Source organism: Zootoca vivipara, chromosome 1, assembly GCF_963506605.1.
Source record: "Zootoca vivipara chromosome 1, rZooViv1.1, whole genome shotgun sequence".
NCBI classification, from domain to species: Eukaryota; Metazoa; Chordata; class Lepidosauria; order Squamata; family Lacertidae; genus Zootoca; species Zootoca vivipara.
Window position 1 is genome coordinate 113,490,509 of NC_083276.1, and position 19,873 is coordinate 113,510,381.

A 19,873-nucleotide genomic window follows, 5' to 3' on the forward strand; every position below is an offset into this window, starting at 1 on the left:
AGATCACTAAGTAGGGTGATCTGTGTTATTTTATCATGGCCTTTCATTTTCCCTTTCTTTAAGTACTTTTAAAAGACATAATGTCTTTCAAGTACATAATGCCAGTAACACACAATGGCTTCTTCAACAGTTAGGGTAGCAAAACAAGAACAGTCTTTGTGAAATATGGAGGGTATCTGTGAATAAATATGCTTATGTAATGGGCATGTTGGCCGCGGATAGAAGAGCAAAAGCCACACAGGTATAAGGCAAGTATTATGTGTACTCAGCAGCGCTTAAAATGCCCTTAGCAAGTTCATTCTTATTGCTCAAACATGCATAAACCAAAAGGGATAAGGCAAGAGAGGACACTGTGGAAGGTAGGAGATGAAAACTGATAAAACAGCTGGGGGTTGGAATAAAATTCTTGCTCTCCAGCCTCTTTCCTGAAACGCTGAAGCTCCAAATTTACACAAATAATGCTTAAAAATGAATATGATAATTATTTTGGCATGTGCTTACTTGAATTTGGGGCAATATGAAAGGTACTGTAGAAGCTATGTAATCAAGATAAAATGGAGCACAGAACTGTCGTTTAACAGTACAAAAATGGAGAAAAAAATTGACTTCTTGCAAAAAATACTTGGACATTTTAATTGGAGAAATTGGTGGGGTATTTAACGAAGGCACGCTACAAATGTTAACATTATCTGTTTGTTTGTTTGTTTATTTGTTTATTATAAAACATTCTGAACTTCTTGCTAGGAAGCAAGCATAAATCTGTCACAATCTGACTCTTGAGCAGCTGTAGTGGAACACAGTAATTGATTTCCCTTGACTTAAACACCAACTTCTTGTGTTTCAGAACTCTGAAAGTTAACTGAAGGCAAGATGGATGCTACAGTGATATTACCTATTCTGAAGAAAAAGTTAGCCTTCCTTTCAGGTACAATTTCCTTGTTTTTTATTCAGACTCTTCTGTTTCATTGAGATGTGTTGTTACTTGATTCTCTCCCCATCCTTCCTGATAACGTGCCACAAATATTTTGTACACCTCATCCATACTGAAGCTCAGGCTGTTGGCTATTGTGGATACTCGGAAAGTAAGTTTCTTTCTCCATCTTGGATGATTAATCGTCTGTATACAAGTTTTGCTTTGTTATTTTTCACTTTATGTATAATACTGATAAGTAATGTGAGATCAAGTATCTGCTTACACCTGGCTGGTAATTGATTCTAAAAACACAGGCTGTTCCTGACATCTTTTTCTCCAGACACTGACCAGAATGAGATTCTCCCTCAGGCTAAACTACTTGGATGTCTTCTCTCATGATGTCTCATGACTTTTTAACTGTTTAACCTTTGAAATTATGCACTGAGAAGAGACCTGACTTGGTAATTTAAAAAAGCTGTGAATTTCTGGTTAGTACTTGATAAATTTTGTACTACTGAAATTAATGTCGGACCCTGGAGTGCTGGCTAGCTGCCTAACTATCTCGCTGGCTTTGTTGTAGAGAAGAATTGTTCCTGTAAAGCAGGTTTATATTTGATAATTGAGACCTCGTTCATTCCTAATCATTCCTTTTGAGCACCTACAGAAAGCTTTCCTTTCTCCCTTGGAACAATATATATATATATATATATATATATATATATATATATATATATATATATAAAATTAAATATTTTATGAAATATCTCGATTTAGCATTTGTCACATTGTAGTCCTAGAAAAAAATTTCCTCAAGGTTTGCATTATATCTGATTACTAGTTCATTGCTAAATCAGCACAACATGAAACTCTAAGGGAATAACTCAACTACCATTTATACTTTTGTAGTCTTTAAGGCTATGGAAACGTGTAACTGGTCCCTAAGTGCTCATTAATAGTTGTAAAACTTACTGCATATTCAGAATTACTGCATATACTAAGAACTTTCTCTTCCCTTCAAATGTCTTAGCAGATGGTTATGCAGTTGATTATTCACCATATAGGCTTAAGGATATGTTGCTGAAGTGAGAAGTTGACGGCATTAAATTCACACACACAAAAGCGTATATATATATATATGTGTGTGTGTGTGTGTGTGTGTGTACATGCTTAATGGGGCCCAAGCATTGCCAGCCTCTATGAGCCAGCAGGCACATTTTGAAGTGTGTGGGTGCCAGTCACAACATGGCTGCTATAACAGGTGTAATATAACAGCTTGGCTGCTCTAAGGGGCATGGTGTGAATGAATGGATGAATGAATGAATGAATGAATGAATACAAGGTGGCTACAACCAGACTCTCACTTCCTTGCACTCTCACAGCACACACCACAGACACACATGCATGTCTCTCACAGACCACACACATGCAGACCACACAGTCATACTCTTAGCTCAGTTGGTGGAGCATGAGACCCTTAATCACGCGGTGGCGAGTTCGAGCCTTGGGCAAAAGATTCCTGCGTTGCATGGAGCCTCCATGGCCTCTTCCAACTATTCTGTGATTCCTCCTTGTTTCTGCCCAAGTGCATTTCTCTCACTGACAGAACATCTGCCCCACAATTCAGAAAAAAAACCCTCCACAGGCAAAAGAAGTGGCTGCCATTTCTAAAACAAAAATTCACAATGCTTACCAACCAGATGGCACCATGATGCCCAAGGCTCCAAGGAAGGCCTTCCTGGGCACCCATGGGTGACTGGTTAGCAATTCCTGCCTTAAGAATTGTCAAGGTAAAAATGTTCAAGGTCATCCCTGCTCCCCAGCCTCTTCCCTCTGCGTAGAATATTCCCTGCCCGCTCCACTGAAAAAGAAGGGGCTTGAGAAGAAGTGATGGATCACCTAGTCTACTCCTAATTACTTTAAAACTGTTAAGGGATTAAACACTTGGTTCACACCAGCCCTAACTTTAAAAATAAACCATTCCAGCCTCATAAGTAAATGCTTAAAATTTGAACACCTCAAAACAGGAAAATTCCATTGCCAACAACAGGGTTTATGTCCAAGTAATATGAACAGAATTGGACAAGTGGAGTTTTTTGGGGGGAAGGAGCAGAGGAGGGCATTATCAAAATACTGCTTTGATTTCTGATAAAGTGAAATTTCTTTTAGAATCAATTTTGGAATCCACATAGCAAACAAACAGAAGCTGACATGTTATAATTGAGTAATAACTCATTAATAAACTTAACAGAAAATGAGGAGCAACAGTAGACCAAAGGAAATAATTTACCAGCAGGGCATCTCTTTCCTGGCAGAGAATTTTTACAGTAACTATTCCTGGCAGCCATTAAATGGATGTTGGGCAATCATTTTAATTGCAACTGTGAAATATTTCACCTGTTGCAAACGCTTAACTCGACATAAGCTTTTTACTGATGTCTTTAAAGGCTATTTTCTAATGCATATATTATTAATATTTTGCTGGGTTGCATTCATTGGTGGGTGTGCACTGGCAGAAAGTGCTTCGGATCATACAAGATTGGGTACCAAATCTCCACTGATCCCCCTTATTGACTGCAACTCTCTGTGACATGTCCCATTAAGTTCCTGATGATCTATCAACCCTCAGGAGCTGGTAGGTGGGTAGGGGATCAGAGGGCAAAAGCCATCAGTGGATACAACCCATTAGTTATTATTTGGATCTAGGGATGCTTCCAGATGGGTATCTATTTTGGGATGGGTGTTCCTTGTGAACGCACTTTACAGTGGTACCTCTAGTTATGAACTTAATTCGTTCCGGAGGTCTGTTCTTAACCTGAAACTGTTCTTAACCAGAGGTGTGCTTTCGGTAATAGAGCCTCTTGCTGCCTCTGCACCTCCGGCACACGATTTCCGTTCTCATCCTGGGGCAAAGTTCTCAACTCGAGGTAACTCTTCCAGGTTAGCGGAAGCTGTATTTTGACTGCACCATACAATGTTGTTGGCCTTAAAAATGCCAACGTGCATTCCCACGCCCCAAATCTAACCCAGATTTCCCATTTCGAAGAACAAACATGCTCTTGTTGGGGTGTTTCTCCTCCTCCAGCTCAGCCAGCTAAACTGCCCACCCACTGCGAATGGAGTGACAGGAGCATCACTCCTATCGGTGCTGACTTCCCTCTTCTGCCTGCAGCAGAGCATCCAAAATGAGATGTTCCAAGGGCAGGAAGTAGGAGGGACTGAGGCAATTTAGGACTCATTGAATCTCAATACTCAATGGATTCGTGCTCAATCATTGACCGTCGACAAGCTGACAGTGTGGTTTTCGTTTCTTCTTAGAACCATGTTTTATTTTGCTATAAGCATGCTTTAAAAACAAACAAACAACGTTTTTCAAGCTGGATGAATGTCCTTCTAAAATAGTGTTCCACCCCCCCCCCTATTGTTAAACTCTTGTATGAACCGTTTTTTCTTCATGCACGTCCCAGAAGCAAAACCATGTGAAGGCGGGGAGAAGGGGTGGGGGGAATCCCATTGTCCCAAAAGTGCATATTAAATAGGAAAACATTATTGCAAATGGTACAACAAGAGGAAGGAAAGTACCTTCTCCTTAAGAGGGCTCAGCTGGTTCAAGTTAAAGTATGAATGTGATCTTTATATTCTCCTGAACAATGCTGAGTCATTTCCTCTTCCTTCACCTGCTTCCTTTTGCGTCCATTTACTCTTGGCTGAGTTCCTATTCTGTGGGTGAAGTACTGTAATGGCAAACTCTTTGCAGTTTCTGATGCGAAGGCTTGGAAGCTTACGTGTGGAGAAATCTCAATCACTAGCGTTACTTTATTGATTAATGACCCAGGAAGTTGATAGTGTGAGGGAGACTTCCGTATCTCTATACTAGGTGTAGCAAAACATAATACATTCGTACCGTGGAAGTCGAACAGAATCAGTTCCGGAGGTCTGTTCGACTTCCAAAATGTTTGAAACCCAAAGTGTGGCTTTTGATTGGCTGCAGGAAGCTCCTGCAGCCAATCAGAAGCCGCAGAAGCCCTATCGGATGTCCGGCTTCCAAAAACACTTCGCAAACTGGAACAGTCAATTCCAGGTTTGCGACGTTCGGGAGCCAACACGTTCGGGAACTAAGCTGTTCAACTTCCAAGGTATGACTGTAGTGGCCGGGACATGAAAAATAAAATCAGGTTTGGTTACCAGTATTACGGTACTATTCATGTGTGGAAGTGGAGCCCATCTACCTGTTTTGAAAAAGTCTTGTGCTAGGAGCAGTGGAGATAGGTCCATTAGGGCAAGAGGGGCTCAGCCCTACCCAAGTGACCAGTAATTTATTTTTCCTTCCACAATCCATTTCAAGATCTCAGATATTTTTCCTTCAATCTTGTGTTTCGTAGGCAATCAGCGTTCTCACCACTCAGCTAATCTCAATCCAAAAGGATTGGTATGACCAGAGCATCCCACCCACCTGTCTTCCTATCATGTCTACCAGCTCTTTGTTCTGGCTGGGCAGTTTTATGATTACGACAGCACTGTGTTGAACTCGTCCCAATGACTTTCTTTCTTCAAACGCGATAGAAATGTTTCCAGTTATGTCAAAACCGGCTGCTGCAAAGGATCTAGAATGAATTTTGTTCTATGTTCTAGCCATTACAGATTACTTAATAAGCTATTGAGTTCACCTACCGATGCATAGCTGCCAAGTTATCCCTTTTTTAAGGGATTTTCCCTTATGCTGAATAGGCTTCCTCGCGAGAAAAGGGAAAACTTGGCAGCTATGAACCGATGAAGTCAGAAATATGAGGAAATAAAATGGTGGCAAAAATAGAATTCCGTTTCCTTTACTTCCTTATAGAACTTTATAAGTCTTGAAAATATATCCTGTGCCTTGCTAAAAAATCTACTTAAACATAAAGCTGCTTTGACATAGTTTCTGGTGAAGGTTAGAAATGGGGATTATTAAATCATCAGATTGAATAAGCTGTACTTAAATACATCTCAGAGAGACACTGGTCCTCTGCAGCCTCGGTATTTATCCCTATATGGCAGGATGTAGCCTCATTCTCTTGCCAATTTATGATGTATCTAGTCATGGAATATACTTTGTTCTCAGCTACAAAAGGCTTGGAAACTGCCCCCCTCACCTCCTTAATTTAAAGTTTAAAGTTAGTAATGGATGAACCTGTTTTAGAGTATATATATATATTATTTACTGGATTTATATACCGCCTGGAGGTCTCTGGGTGGTTCACAGAATAAAATCAAAATATAAAATCACAGAATACACAATCAAAACAAAAACAACCCGATAACCCCCGCCCCAAACCCCCACAAATTAAAAGGGCATAGGATATATGTGGGTGTGGGTGTACATATGCCAAGAGTCCTAAACTAGTACTGTATCATACTGACTTTCACGTGTAAAAAGTAAAGGGACCCCTGACCATTAGGTCCAGTCGTGACCGACTCTGGGGTTGCGGCGCTCATCTCGCTCTATTGGCCGAGGGAGCCAGCATACAGCTTCCAGGTCATGTGGCCAGCATGAAAAAGCCGCTTCTGGCGAACCAGAGCAGCACACGGAAATGCCGTTTACCTTCCCGCTGTAGCGGTACCTGTTTATCTACTGGCACTTTGACGTGCTTTCGAACTGCTAGGTTGGCAGGAGCTGGGACCAAGCAACGGGAGCTCACCCCATCGCAGGGATTCGAACCGCCGACCTTCTGATTGTGTAACCCCCGAGAAGCTTATAGCCTTGGGACAGAGGGAACTGTGGAATCCTTGAGCATATCACACCTAGCTCTAGGAAACTTCTCCAACAAAAACACCCTGTAATTTTTGCAAAGGCTCCCCCCCCTTTAACCTTTTAGGTTTATGATAAGTCCCAAAAAACTTTATACCTAGAAAGCACAGTGTTTTAAAATGCAAATTACAGCTTTCAGACATGACCCCGCTCAGATAGGAGATTTTTCTATTGCTGAGTGGTTGGTCATCGTCTTCTGCTAACCAAATACGGTAGCTGTTGTGGGTTTACAAATTTAAAAAGCTTTGCCCTTTTTATTTATTATCTATATGTTTTTTTTAAAAAAAGTTTCAAACCAGCGTACAGTTAAAAACATAAAGTATGTAATGTGATCTCAGTGCATGTTCTTTTTGAAGCCTGTAGGGGAGAACGTGCATTTCATTATGACTGAGTTGTGCACAACATAATGTCCTAAATAGAGTGTCTTGAATGATTATTTTGATGGCTAATCTTTTGTCAATTTAGGTTATGTGCTTCAGTACACTTGTGAAGAATTAAACAGAAGTTAAGTCTGATTTGGAAGCATGTGATTATGTTCTCATATAGATTCTATTTTAGTCCGATATCTCATTCACTTGCGTGTACTTTTGCTATACTGTAATACATCCATAGAAAAAGGACACGTATCATATTTCATTATACTATTTTTCAAAAACTGTTCATTTTTTCTATATAAAAAAGAAAAAAAAACAGATTTAGTGCCAATTATTATTGTTATTATTTTACAGGTGGGAAGGATCGAAGAAGTGGCCTCATTCTGACAATTCCATTATGCCTTGAACAAACCAATATGGATGAGCTGAGTGTTACTTTAGACTACCTGCTAAGCATACCGAGGTGGGCATGCACTTTAAAGCACCGAATAGTATCATTTTGCTTCTAAACTAAATGGGGTTTTTTAAAAATAGATATTCCCAGATTTTCTTGAGAGGGTGTATCTCATTATGTGATATATGACTTAAATAAAAACTGTTTGGAAAGCTCTTGGAAAGAGCAATGAGTGCATCGCTAAAGCTTACCGAGGTGGGCATGCACTTTAAAGCACCGAATAGTATCATTTTGCTTCTAAACTAAATGGGGTTTTTTAAAAATAGATATTCCCAGATTTTCTTGAGAGGGTGTATCTCATTATGTGATATATGACTTAAATAAAAACTGTTTGGAAAGCTCTTGGAAAGAGCAATGAGTGCATCGCTAAAGCTTAAGCAAGTAAATAGATGGTGATATAGGTTGTGATAACTGAACTGTGACTTTTATGTTTTGAATATGTGTCTTTTTTTACAGTGAAAAGTGTAAAGCTAGAGGATTTACCGTTATAGTGGATGGTAGAAAATCTCAGTGGAATGTTGTCAAGACTGTTGTGTTAATGCTACAGGTAAGATGCCTTCATGAATTTCTAGTGAAGAATTGAGTTCTGTGGAGGTTAATCGGTCTGTATTATAAGAAATTGTGGTGCTTACTTTCTGGGAAAGTAGACCTTGTGTAATTTTACATGTTAAAATGTAGAGTATGGTTTTTGAAACGTATCAGCAAATCATGGTACTTTGATACTTTTTTGCATGCAAAGGGAGGAGTTGATGACCTTTTCATTTGCAGTTTGCAACGAATCAGTTTCCTATTCTGTCCAAGTGCAGGAAACCATGGTTTGTAGGAACTGTTTAAAATACTGCTTTGTGAACAAACCTTGAGAATAACCTTCCCATCTCTCACACATAAGGAATTCTGTGATCCTGAGGACGTCCACAGCTTGAAGAAAGCAAAAACACGGCTTGTTGCTGCCTCTGAACTGAGTTGTAGTTTGGGAAGTTTTTTGAAAGTGTTTTGATTCCCTGGACTCAATTCTCAGTTTCAATAAGGCTGCTGCAGGTATAAGTTAGTTTTTACACCATCCCTAGAAATCCTAGAATTGCCTCTAACAGTGCAACCCATAAAGGAATAGGATTGGGCTTCAATGTTTATTATCTCAACTCCATGCCATTTATTTTCAATTTCTAGAATAGCATGTGCAAACCCCCCCCCCCCGGGTATGGCTAGGTTTTAACAGGGACTGAACTTCAGTGTGCCAGGTCCTGCCTTTTGGATCACTTTGCCGATAGCAGTCTTGCTGGAATCATCCCTGGTTCTTTTTAGACATCTTTGGAAAAGTAAACCATTCAGACCAGCCTTTGCAATATGGTTTGTTGTTGTTTTACAAACCAGTTTTTATTGACGTCATTGGTGCTTTCATAGCATTGTTTTTATGCTGTGTGCCACTTTTGTTACATTTTCTATGGAAGTACGTACATAAAATTGGGAAGAGGGAGCAGCAGGTGAGGCTGCACTGGAGATATGCTACAAGAGGTGCTCATTATTATTTATTCTACTTGAATGAACTGTCCTCTACTTGAATGTTGCTGTTTCTAAATAGACCATCATTAGAAGGCACTTGGCTTTATGAAAATCTTTAACAGATGTTGCCTTAATGAGATTTGACATTTTGACCCCAAACCATTTTTTTGTCAAGTGGCAAGACATATTGCTTTCTTCCTTTTTAATTCTGTATGGATGCACTTTTACAGGATGTGTGCTGTCAAGGTCATTGAATAATAAGCACTTTGTTCCTGCTGTCTGTCTATTTAATAAGTTGTGTGTGTTTCCTCATAGAGAGGCAAAATTATGAAGGAACTTGACAGGCAGAGGAAACAAATGTGAATCACAAGGAATTTTTAACAGTTTTCTTTTGTGAAGAAAGGCTATCCTGTTGCTTAAATGGGTGGAATATAGAATCGAAACTGCATAAAAAAGACTGTCCTTACCATATACAGTTGTACCTTGGATCCCTAACACCTTGTTACTCAGACGTTTTGGCTCCCGAATGCTGCAAACCTGGAAGTGACTGTTCCGGTTTGCGAAAGTTTTTTGGAATCCGAACGTCCTACGGGGCTTCCACAGCTTCCAGTTGGCTGCAGGAGCTTCCTGCAGCCAATCAGAAGCTGCGCTTTGGTTTCCAAATGTTTTGGAAGTCGAACGGACTTAAGGAATAGATTCCGTTCAACTTCCAAGGTACGACTGTAATCTGTCATATAGAACAAATCATCTTATAGTTGATACTTAAATGAAATTCATGAAGTTTGAAGGTATTGGTCTCTTTCAAAAGAGACATTTATCAGACTCTGATATTGAGCGGACTTAGGCTTCACTTACCTGGGAATAAGTCCAGCTGAGCTCAATGAATCTTGCTGCTGGGACAGACATGTATAGGGTTGCATTGTTAGTGTATGTCTTGAGTTGCTTAAAACTGTCTTTATAGTACTAACTTATTACCGATTATTTTATTAGATGTGTTGAGTGGTCCATGAATACCATCTAGCTCGTTGATGTTGTTTCTGAAGTGCTAGAAAGTTTCCTGTACATTTAAATGCTATCTGTGCAGGTCTAAGTTACCATACAGTAACGAATGAGTTGTATTTCATTTAAGATTTTGTATTTTTCATCTTCTTAGAACGTTGTTCCAGCTGAGGTATCACTTGTCTGTGTAGTAAAACCGGATGAATTTTGGGACAAGAAGGTTACACACTTTTGCTTTTGGAAAGAGAAAGATAGACTTGGCTTTGAGGTATGTGTGTCTGTTTTTTCATTTGTCAGATATGAACACCAAAGTTACACATGCAACTGAGTAAAAATTGATAGCTTATACAGTAATAGCTACTAATCTACAATGCAATTACTGAATCATTCATTTGACACTACAGTGGGTTTGCAGTACTTTGTTGTATTAGTAAGTGTAATTAGTCTGATCATTAGTTCAGACTTATCAAAACATTTTCAATGATTATAGAACATTATCACTTGAAAGATAATACTTTACTGCCATGAATTTAACTAACTTCTGTTTTTAATCTATGTTATACCCTGTTTCTCATATTTTAAGACATACCCATAAAATAAGCCATAGCAGGATTTTTAAGCATTCAATGAATATAAGCCATACCCCGAAAATAAGACATAGTGATAGGCGCAGCAGCAATGCCGGCCGCAGCAGGAGGAGGAGGAAAAAAATAAGACATCCCTTGAAAATAAGCCATAGTGTGTTTTTTGAGGAAAAAATAAATATAAGACATGTCTTATAATATGAGAAACACGGTAGTTACGCAGAATATTTAAGGTGGATTTTTTTTGTCTGCATTACAGTTTATTGTAACTATTTCTCACTGAACAACTCCATGTGCCAACACTTTGTCTTTTGATATTAAACAACACCACTATCCATTGTGAAGTGCGAAAGATTTGGACAGGTCAAGAACTGAAGCATGTTGGCTTCACACAGATTCAAGTCTTGTCCAAACCATAGCAGGACTTCTCTGCCAGACATTTGGGACAGACATCAAATGTGCAGACATTGTGCCTGCTAAAAACAAAACTTTTATCTCCAAACTTCGCTAAAAGACAAATGCCAAGGTGGGGAGAAGATGAGGGAAAGTTCCTTTTTGACTAACAGGTCTCACATTTAGTCAGAGGAATGGGTTGTGTGTGATGTTGTTGTGTTTTTTTTTTTTTTACTAGAGCTGTCCAATCACAGTGCTTTGGGGAGTGGATGCTGAAATAATACTGTATATTACTTGTTCTTGTATGTTCTGTGCTCTTTGCTAGTTTTGTTAGTGGTGCTTGCTTGGCAAATGCTGGGCATTCAAGTCCTTCTGCCTCTATGCTACATACCTGCACATCCACTCTTGCCAAATCAGCTTTGAACTTTTGTTTCCTTGAGTTTCAGTGGCATTTGGGCAGCATTCAAGACTGAAGCTTATTTTTTTCATTCATTATACCCCTTAGGCCCGGCACTTAGCCTTCTGAACTTTTGGAAGCTACTTTTCTAGGGGCCCCTAGGATGCAATTTTCATAATAAAATTGGTTCCCACAAAAATCACAGGGAGTAGAATCCCTTTTTGTTCTCTCTTCACACTCACCCCACCCCTAAAAAAAATCAGTTTTGAAGATGCTAAGCACAAAACCCTATGGAATTATTGGTGTATAACTTCATGAGCTTCTTACTTGGAGAACCTTTCTTATGTATGTTCCCTTCATACAAATTCCCTACAGAACAATAGGAGAGATTCAGTAAATCCTTTATAATTACCCCAGTAGGTTGCCAAGCCCTAAAGTCTGTCTCTGCAGAAAATTTGACATGTGTCATGATTGATGCTCTTAGAAAATACTAAGAAGCTTGCAAATTTTATCCACTTCTGTCAGAAAAAAGATGCTGGGTTTCCTTTTTAAAGGTGCCTGGTCAAAAAGCCCCGGGACCTGTACAGTATCTCTTTAAACTGACAGGGTTTGTGCACTCGCAAGGTGCTACTATGGCTGTGAATTTCATCTAATTTCATAAAAAAAGAATAAGAAATACAAACATTAATAATAATAATAAGGAGGGAAGTTATAGCATTTTTAAAAAATCAAACTTCCACATAATAGTGAATGGGGGAAGCACAAAGCATAATTTATCTGAATCTGGATTCAGACTCAGACCTAATTAGGTTGTTTTCTGAAATGCTGAATTGGGTCTGACAACATCTGGAATGTACCACGTTGGCTGCCCTTGCCAAAGTGAAATACATATTTGAAGTCGTTTTGTGGAGGTTTATCTAATGTCATCTGGGCCCTTGGTTTGCTTCTAATAATTGTAAAAATGGCAAGCTTCTGTAGTTTGAAATTTACTTCTGATAAATGTTTTCCCCTTTGACCGATCTGTCTCCTACTATGACTTGGCACTGATAATTTCCCAGACATAATTAACAGAATGCTTGAAGTAAAAATCTGATGTACTAATGAGCCTGGGATAATATCCAGATTCTAGCACTTTTAAGAAATGTGGGCAGTTTTTTATTATTTGACTTGAAGGTCTAATTCAATATCAGTCACTTAATCATAAAAATGTATTTAATTAAATTTATAATGGAGAGGCTTTTAATTGAGAATTTTCAGTGGCCATGTGGATAATTTCTGCTGCTGTAGCTGAACCTCAATTATGAAGATAAAACCTTGTAAGTTTAAATTATACAAAATTACTGCACTGAAATTCGCACGTGTTGGTTTCAGTAATTGAGTTCTACTATAGTCTGTTGAAAATCCAACAGGAAACTAGGGAACTAATTGGTATGGTCTTTTTCTTCATAAAAATGTTACAAATGGATGTGATACGTTCCTAATGAGGGATTTTCATGGGTTGAGTATGAACTTGTGACTGCAGTATAAATAGAAAGAAAAATGTTTTCACTGGACCTGCTTTTGTGATGTTTGTGTAGATAAGCTTGCTGAGGTAATGCATTTCATATCATCTAGTACAAAAGTGTATCCAATTGTTTTCTAGTGTAAGAAATGTCTACTCAGAATTAAGTCTCACGGGTATTGTCTTCAACAACATCCATGGCTTATCCGATGATGGTGCAGTCATTAAGAAAATTGACAATTGCAATGATTTTACGAAATTTTCATTTATTTCAAGGATAAAGAGCTTGCTTGCTATTTCAGCAGAATTTCATTAACATGAGCAGAATTGCAGCTGTCTGTTGATATGAAGCTCTTGGTAGAAAGAAGTAAAAACACTGGGGAACTGAATAGAGCAGAGTTAAGCCCTATCACCACTGTTCTTGCTAGCCATGAATAGCACCATAGGGGTGTCCATAGGAAGCCAAAAGGGAAATTAGAGCCCTCAGGCATAAATTATTGATGCTGTTTGTCTGTGCCACCATCTGTCCAGTTATATCTTGATTCTCTAGGAAGCTTCCTCTTTTCATTATAAATAGATATTGCACCCAAGTCTGTTGCCAAATAAGCCATTTGCACTCAGGTGTTTTTTTCTTTTTTTACAATTCTCCCCGCCCCAAAAGTTAATGTAAAAAATGGAAACTGTAATATTGTATATAGCCTTCCTGTTGTTGACACTAAAGCATCTTCACATCTTGTGAAAGGAAGATGTAAATTCGCGTCAGCAGCAGGAAAAAGCATTTGGTGTGAACGGCTTCCCTTTGGAAAAGATAAGATCTGGTACAATAGCAGTGGCTAATGTAATTTCTGAGGGAAGAGTAGCTTGAGATGCAGATGCAAAAGATAGATCAAACTAAAAGCTTTTAATGCCTAGGGCATTGTTAACTGAACAGTTTGGAAATTATTTTTAAAAAGCAGCATGATGTCCAAATTAATTTTTTTATCATGAATATATTTAAGGATATCTACATCAATTAGGGGGGGAAGCATACTTTCTGATACAGTCGTACCTTGCTTGTCAAATACCTTGGTACTCAGACGTTTTGTGGTCTGAACGCCACAAACCCAGAAGTGAGTGTTCCGGTTTGCGAACGTTCTTTGAAAGCCGAATGTCCGACGCGGCTTCCACAGCTTCCGATTGAGTGCAGGAAGCTCCTGCAGCCAATCGGAAGCTGCGCCTTGGTTTTCAAATGTTTTAAGAAGTCGAACAGACTTCCGGAACGGATTCCGTTCGAGAACCAAGGTATGACTGTGTATGCAGCCTGGCTGTGAAAAAGGTGAGACCATTTGAAATGTGAAACATTTTGCTGATGCAGGTTACTTGTAATCATATTTCACAAGAAGGGTTCGACCTTGTTGTGAAGAATTGCTTTCTTTGATCGGGCCAGTTGGTATATACTAGTGCTGGGTCACTTAGTAGATTTTATTTTAAGGAGGCTGCTGAAGAGACCAGATATCATCTTGGCTGTCTCTTAGTGCAGGCCCAGACTTCCACTGCTGCCGCCCACCATTAAACCACCCTTGGAAGGATTGGCCACAACCGCAGCAGATACGTTCTGTGCTTATGATAATATTTTATTCTCTTGTTAATTGCTGTTTTAAATGTGCATTTTACATTTGACTTCCTTTAGTAATGTTTTCTTTTGAAATCATACACACACACAGAGAGAGAGAGAGAGAGAGAGAGAGACACTGGAACCTCTGTTGTCGAACGTAATCCGTTCTGGAAGACCGTTTGTCTTCCGGAAACGTTTGACAACCGAGGCGCAATTGCCGGTCATCTTCCGACTTCCGAGGCGCGTTCGAAAATGGAAGCATTCACTTCCGGGTTGTTGGCATTCGGTTTCTGAATTGTTCAGCTTCTGAAGCGTTCGACAACCGAGGTTCCACTTTGCTGCATTGATTGTGCATTCTGTATTTGACTTCCTTTATAATGTTTAATTTTGAAATCTTCTAATGTTTTATTTTGAAATTCTTAAGATAATATTTTACTTTCCTGCCAAGTATGTTACATTGAATGTATACTTTATAGTTGACTTTCTTCAGTAATGTTTTATTCTGGATTTTTTTTTTGATGTTTATTATATTGTAAATCACATCCAATTTTTTTCCTGAAAAAATATAAAGTGCCGTAGAAATGAAATTAATAGTAATAATTGCTGTATTGAGCTGCTTTTCTGCTGAATTCATTGAGAGCAAGGAACCAGAGCATTACTAACCCTAACATCTCTTACAAATGAGGTGGAATCTTTTATATCACAGGAGTATTTAAAGTGCTTTCAACAGGAAAATGCTTCATTAAATTACTTTTTGTAAAAAAATAAAATAAAAATCACATATTGTTTGAAGATGTTTAATTGCTACTTAGTGCACATAACTAGAAATTATGATAACGTAATTTGGGAGCGCAACATACCCACAAGCCACGCTAATAGCATGTACTCTCTATGCAGGGAAAATGCAAATCAGTTGCTACCTCAAGGTTGGCCTGCATTTTCCCAGGTGGTCCTCTCCTCCTTTGAGTCTAACAAAACTGTACTGTTGAAACTTAATGAAAATAAAAACTAGGCTAAGTGCAGATTGCTAATGAAATGTATTTTTTTATCAGGATCAACAAGTCATTCTGAAATAGCCAGGTGCTCAAATTGGAGTATAATAGGGGGCACCAATATGGTGTCCTCCAGTTCTTGCATATTACCATATTGGCCTGAATATAAAATATAAAATTCAGGGGGGGGGGGAAGAGAGAGAGAAAAGACAATACCCAAATATAAGCCACTCCCTTAAAATTCTGCAGGCACTCACACCCGTTCCATTTTACCGTATGTCTGTTTCAACAGCGATACCATAAAAGCCCACTTTTGTTGGTCACGAATTTAAGCCGAACTTTAATTTTTCACATTCAGAATTTGGGGGGGGGAGGGTTTGGCTTATATTCACGCCAATATGGTGCAACGTAAGTCATCTTGGACCATTGGCCATTTGTTTCCACAGCATCTGCAGGGCATCCCCTTGGCTATCCCTTTTCCAGGGTTAGATTAGATATGTCTGCATAGCTGCTTTCATTATTTTCTTGTTTTATTAAAAAGCCACCACAGGGGAGGGGCTGAGCAGAATGGGGACCAGGAAGGGGCACTAACCTTTTGCTCCTGATGTGGTCCCTGTTGGAATTGGGACACCCTCAGTTCCGACTGTTTGCCCATGGGATCTTTCCTTCTGTCATGAATAGCAAGGATGGGAGGGAGATGGTTTGATTCTATTTCAGAGAGTGGTGGGAGTACCAAATTACAGATGGGCACGTACACTAGTGGCCAAAATTGTGGGGGAAGTTGCATTTCTAAGGTTTGATGGCTCATAACATCAATCTTTTTTTTTATTAGAATAATACCATAAAACAATACCATACAATTATATATCATTAGACTGATAATGCAGAATACATTGCAACAAACCATGTTGAATGATCTTTGTTCTATCAAAAGTTATAGGCAAATAACCTATACCCTACCTAACAAGACATGGAGTGAGAAGAGTTGACTGGTCACCTAGAAAGTGATGTAATAGTCCTGACTTGAACCCAATAGAAAATCTGTGAAGCCGATTAAATAAACTTGTCAGTCAGAAGCAACCAAGGAATAAAGCACCTTTGATAGAAGCAATCATACAATCTTGGTTTCACATCAACACCTGATGAACTTAAAATCCTGGGGTTCACTCCCTGGGATGCTGTTGTAGGACTTTAATTGTGGCAAAAGGTTTCTACGCTACTAACAGAAATGGTGAGAAGTTATGAAATAATAATAATAATAATAATAATAATAATAATAATAATAATATATTTATTTATTTATACCCCGCCCATCTGGCTGAGTCTCCCCAGCCACTCTAGGTGGCTCCCAATTGAATATTAAAACAACACAGCAAGAAATATCCCTTATGGTTTTCTTTGTATATTTTCTGGTTATTTGGCTATAATTTTTGATAGAATAAAGGTAATTCAGCACAGTTTGTTGCAATATATTCTTCATTAAATTGTTTTTCTAATGATATATATAATCTGTGGTATTCTAAAAAAGAATGATGTTATGAGGCAACACAACTTTTTATAAAGGTTCCCACAATTTTGACCACTTAGTGTCTGTTGTAGCCTTGGATTTGCCTCAGTCCCCATCCTCGCTATTTTAATTAAAGAAACGGAAAAGCTTTGCAGCATCAAACTATGTGATGAATGTCATTTCTTAGTCCTCAGTGTATATATTTGACAGGAAGATTAACTTCAGTAATATTCTAATTGTTGAGTTCTTTGGTCATGCAAAATAAAGGCTTGGCACATCCATCCAATTTCTTGTATAACCTACGGCTCCCTTAGACTGGAGGAATGTTCAGGTTGTCAGAGTGGTGTTTGTATGATACAACTGAGTGAGGAGAGAGAACAATTTCCACTTTTTAATAAGTGAAAGTTGGGGTTCTGTCAGAGCCTTGCTGGCAGTGTTTGGGGTGTGTGTGTGTTACGGGAATAGGTTTCTCTCCGTTTCAGAAACACACACACACTTTAAAGTTATAAAAGCAACGCATTTTGTTAACGTTTGTCTCCAACAAAACTTGTTTCACAATCCATGTATTAACATACTGAAATATTCGTACTTAAATTTGCTTATGCTTTAATTGTAAATATTAATAATGAATCATGGGCACGTAACTGAGAGCTAGCAAACTGTAGCTTGTAGTTATTTGGTACAAAATGCTTCTTTGTATTCCGAACATTTCAGGATGGAGAAAAGGGAAGGTATTATAAAGGCTGGAACTATATCAGCCCATGGGTCAGCTTAAGTTTTGAAAATTTGGCTTATGTTTCTCTGCTGAGCTGAATGGACCGAAGGCATTTTGTAGGGGGGGGAAGCAGATGATGAGCTTCTTACATTCCCCCCCCCAAGATCTCCTCCCCATTCCCACCCCCCTATTCCCACCCCAGCCACGTATTTTTGGTTGGAAACACATGCCTAGAACTGGATGGATGTGGAAGATTCTGAGGAAAAGCAATAAAGACAAGCATCGCTACCACCCGTCTGCCACGTCCTCCTGTAGGTCGCTACTCCTGACACTACACTGCATGATTTGGCTGCAGAATCTGTAGTTCCTAACTAAAGTTGCAATCCTAAATGCACTTCCTTAAAACCAAGTCCTGTTGAATTCAGTGGGAACTATTTCTGAGTAAACATGCTTTTTGGACCACCAATCAGTAGCCATTGAGTTGATTAAGTGTGTGTCGTTGTTGTTAATGCCCATTTTAATTTACTTATACAGGTTATTTTAGTATCTGCCAATAAGCTTACACGATACATAGAACCATGCCAGCTGACAGAAGATTTTGGAGGGAGTCTTACCTACGATCATATGGACTGGCTGAACAAGAGGCTGGTTAGTTGCTTGGCAATTTTTTTGTCTGCTCTTTTTCAGTACGCTTTTTATGGGAAAGTGGTGATTGAAAATATTAATAGCTGTGTTAGATGTGTCCTAGCGGCATCAAAATGCTGGGTTAAAAAATGAGTCACCTGATATCACTGTGATCCAGTTCCCCACTCCTAGTATACATCAATTTCAGTCTGACTTCAGGCTTGATTTTGGGATGGCAATTGCTTTGATTGCCTAGTTGAATTGCCCTGGGAACTGGATAGGAGGAATACATCCCTGTTGGTTCAGCAGTTTCCAATACCATCAGCTACAGTATCTTTCTGGATTGCCTGGAAAATACGAGACATTATTTTATGATGGTTCTGGTCCATCTAGGGCAGGCATCCCCAAACTTTGGCCCTCCAGATGTTTTGGACTACAATTCCCATCTTCCCCGACCACTGGTCCTGTTAACTAGGGATCATGGGAGTTGTAGGCCAAAACATCTGGAGGGCCGCAGTTGGGGATGCCTGATCTAGGGGGTTACTTTCTGAAGGTGGCTGTGTTCAATAAGCCCATTGTGCCTGTTTCCGGCAAGGTGTGACCAAACCACAGCCACTAATGTTTTGTTTAAATCAGCATTGGACTCATGTACAAAGAGAGAACTGCCTTTGAAGAGTCTTTGGGAGCTAACAGTCCAGAAAGTAGCAGCAACAGTTCTTTGAGGGCTCAAGATGTCCATTTTCCAACATGTTCTGTGTTGTTTGTATGCGTTGTAACTCACTTGCTATTAAACTGCTAGGCCTTAGAGGTGATTTCCCAGTGTCAGGGTTGGAGCACTCAGACAGGCAATCCGTCTTCAAGCACGAGACTGTAAAAATCAATTGCAGTAATGGTAACTATAAATATTTGACACAGGCATTTGAAAAGTTTACAAAAGAATCTACATCTTTGCTGGATGAGCTTGCCTTAATCAACAGTGGAAATGATAAAGGAAACCAACAGGAGAAGGACAGGTAATTATTTTTCTTGTTTCTGTTAACAATTTATTAGTAATTAAATCCTTTGACTGTAAACTATAGCTCATGGAAGGGACATAGGTGCTTTCAAAAGCAACATTGGAATGGAAAGAGTTTGTGTAAAAGATCCCTAATGTTTCTGGCTAGGATACTGAACTTTAAAACAAAAACAAAACACCTCTGTCATGCAGAAATCCCAAACCCAGCATCCTAACTTATCTTTCATGTGCAGTGCCAGTCTGGAATTGTGGGAAGTGGCTATTTATCTCTGGCTTAAAGCTAGCCAGAAAGTAGGGTTGCTTATGTCTACACTGCCAAGAAAGTGCTTCAGTGCATCTGTTGCCTTCTCTGCATTTGTGTTCTATTTTCTGCTCTTTCTGGTGCCCCCAAATTTGAATTTTTGTTTGTATCTACAGGTAGTATTTATAATGGAACCATTTGTCACTCCCTAGGAATGTATAGCTGTAGTTTCCAGTTCCCGCTATCTTCCTAGGTCTCCTTAAAATGCATTATTTCGGTCTCTGCCAG

At 39.1% G+C, this 19,873-nt stretch overlaps 1 protein-coding gene across 6 annotated transcripts in view; it reads left to right on the forward strand.

Moving 5' to 3' along the window:
* SESTD1 (SEC14 and spectrin domain containing 1) overlaps positions 1-19,873 on the forward strand; it is a 57,341-nt gene that overhangs the window by 12,904 nt on the left and 24,564 nt on the right. For all 6 annotated transcript variants that reach the window (XM_060280603.1, XM_060280611.1, XM_060280593.1 and 3 more), the window contains 6 exons: positions 845-925; positions 7,424-7,532; positions 7,980-8,070; positions 10,177-10,290; positions 18,240-18,353; positions 19,245-19,342. In XM_060280603.1, the coding sequence (XP_060136586.1) occupies positions 871-925; positions 7,424-7,532; positions 7,980-8,070; positions 10,177-10,290; positions 18,240-18,353; positions 19,245-19,342 (581 nt within the window). In that variant the 5' untranslated portion in view covers positions 845-870. The remainder of the gene's footprint in view (positions 1-844; positions 926-7,423; positions 7,533-7,979; positions 8,071-10,176; positions 10,291-18,239; positions 18,354-19,244; positions 19,343-19,873) is intronic.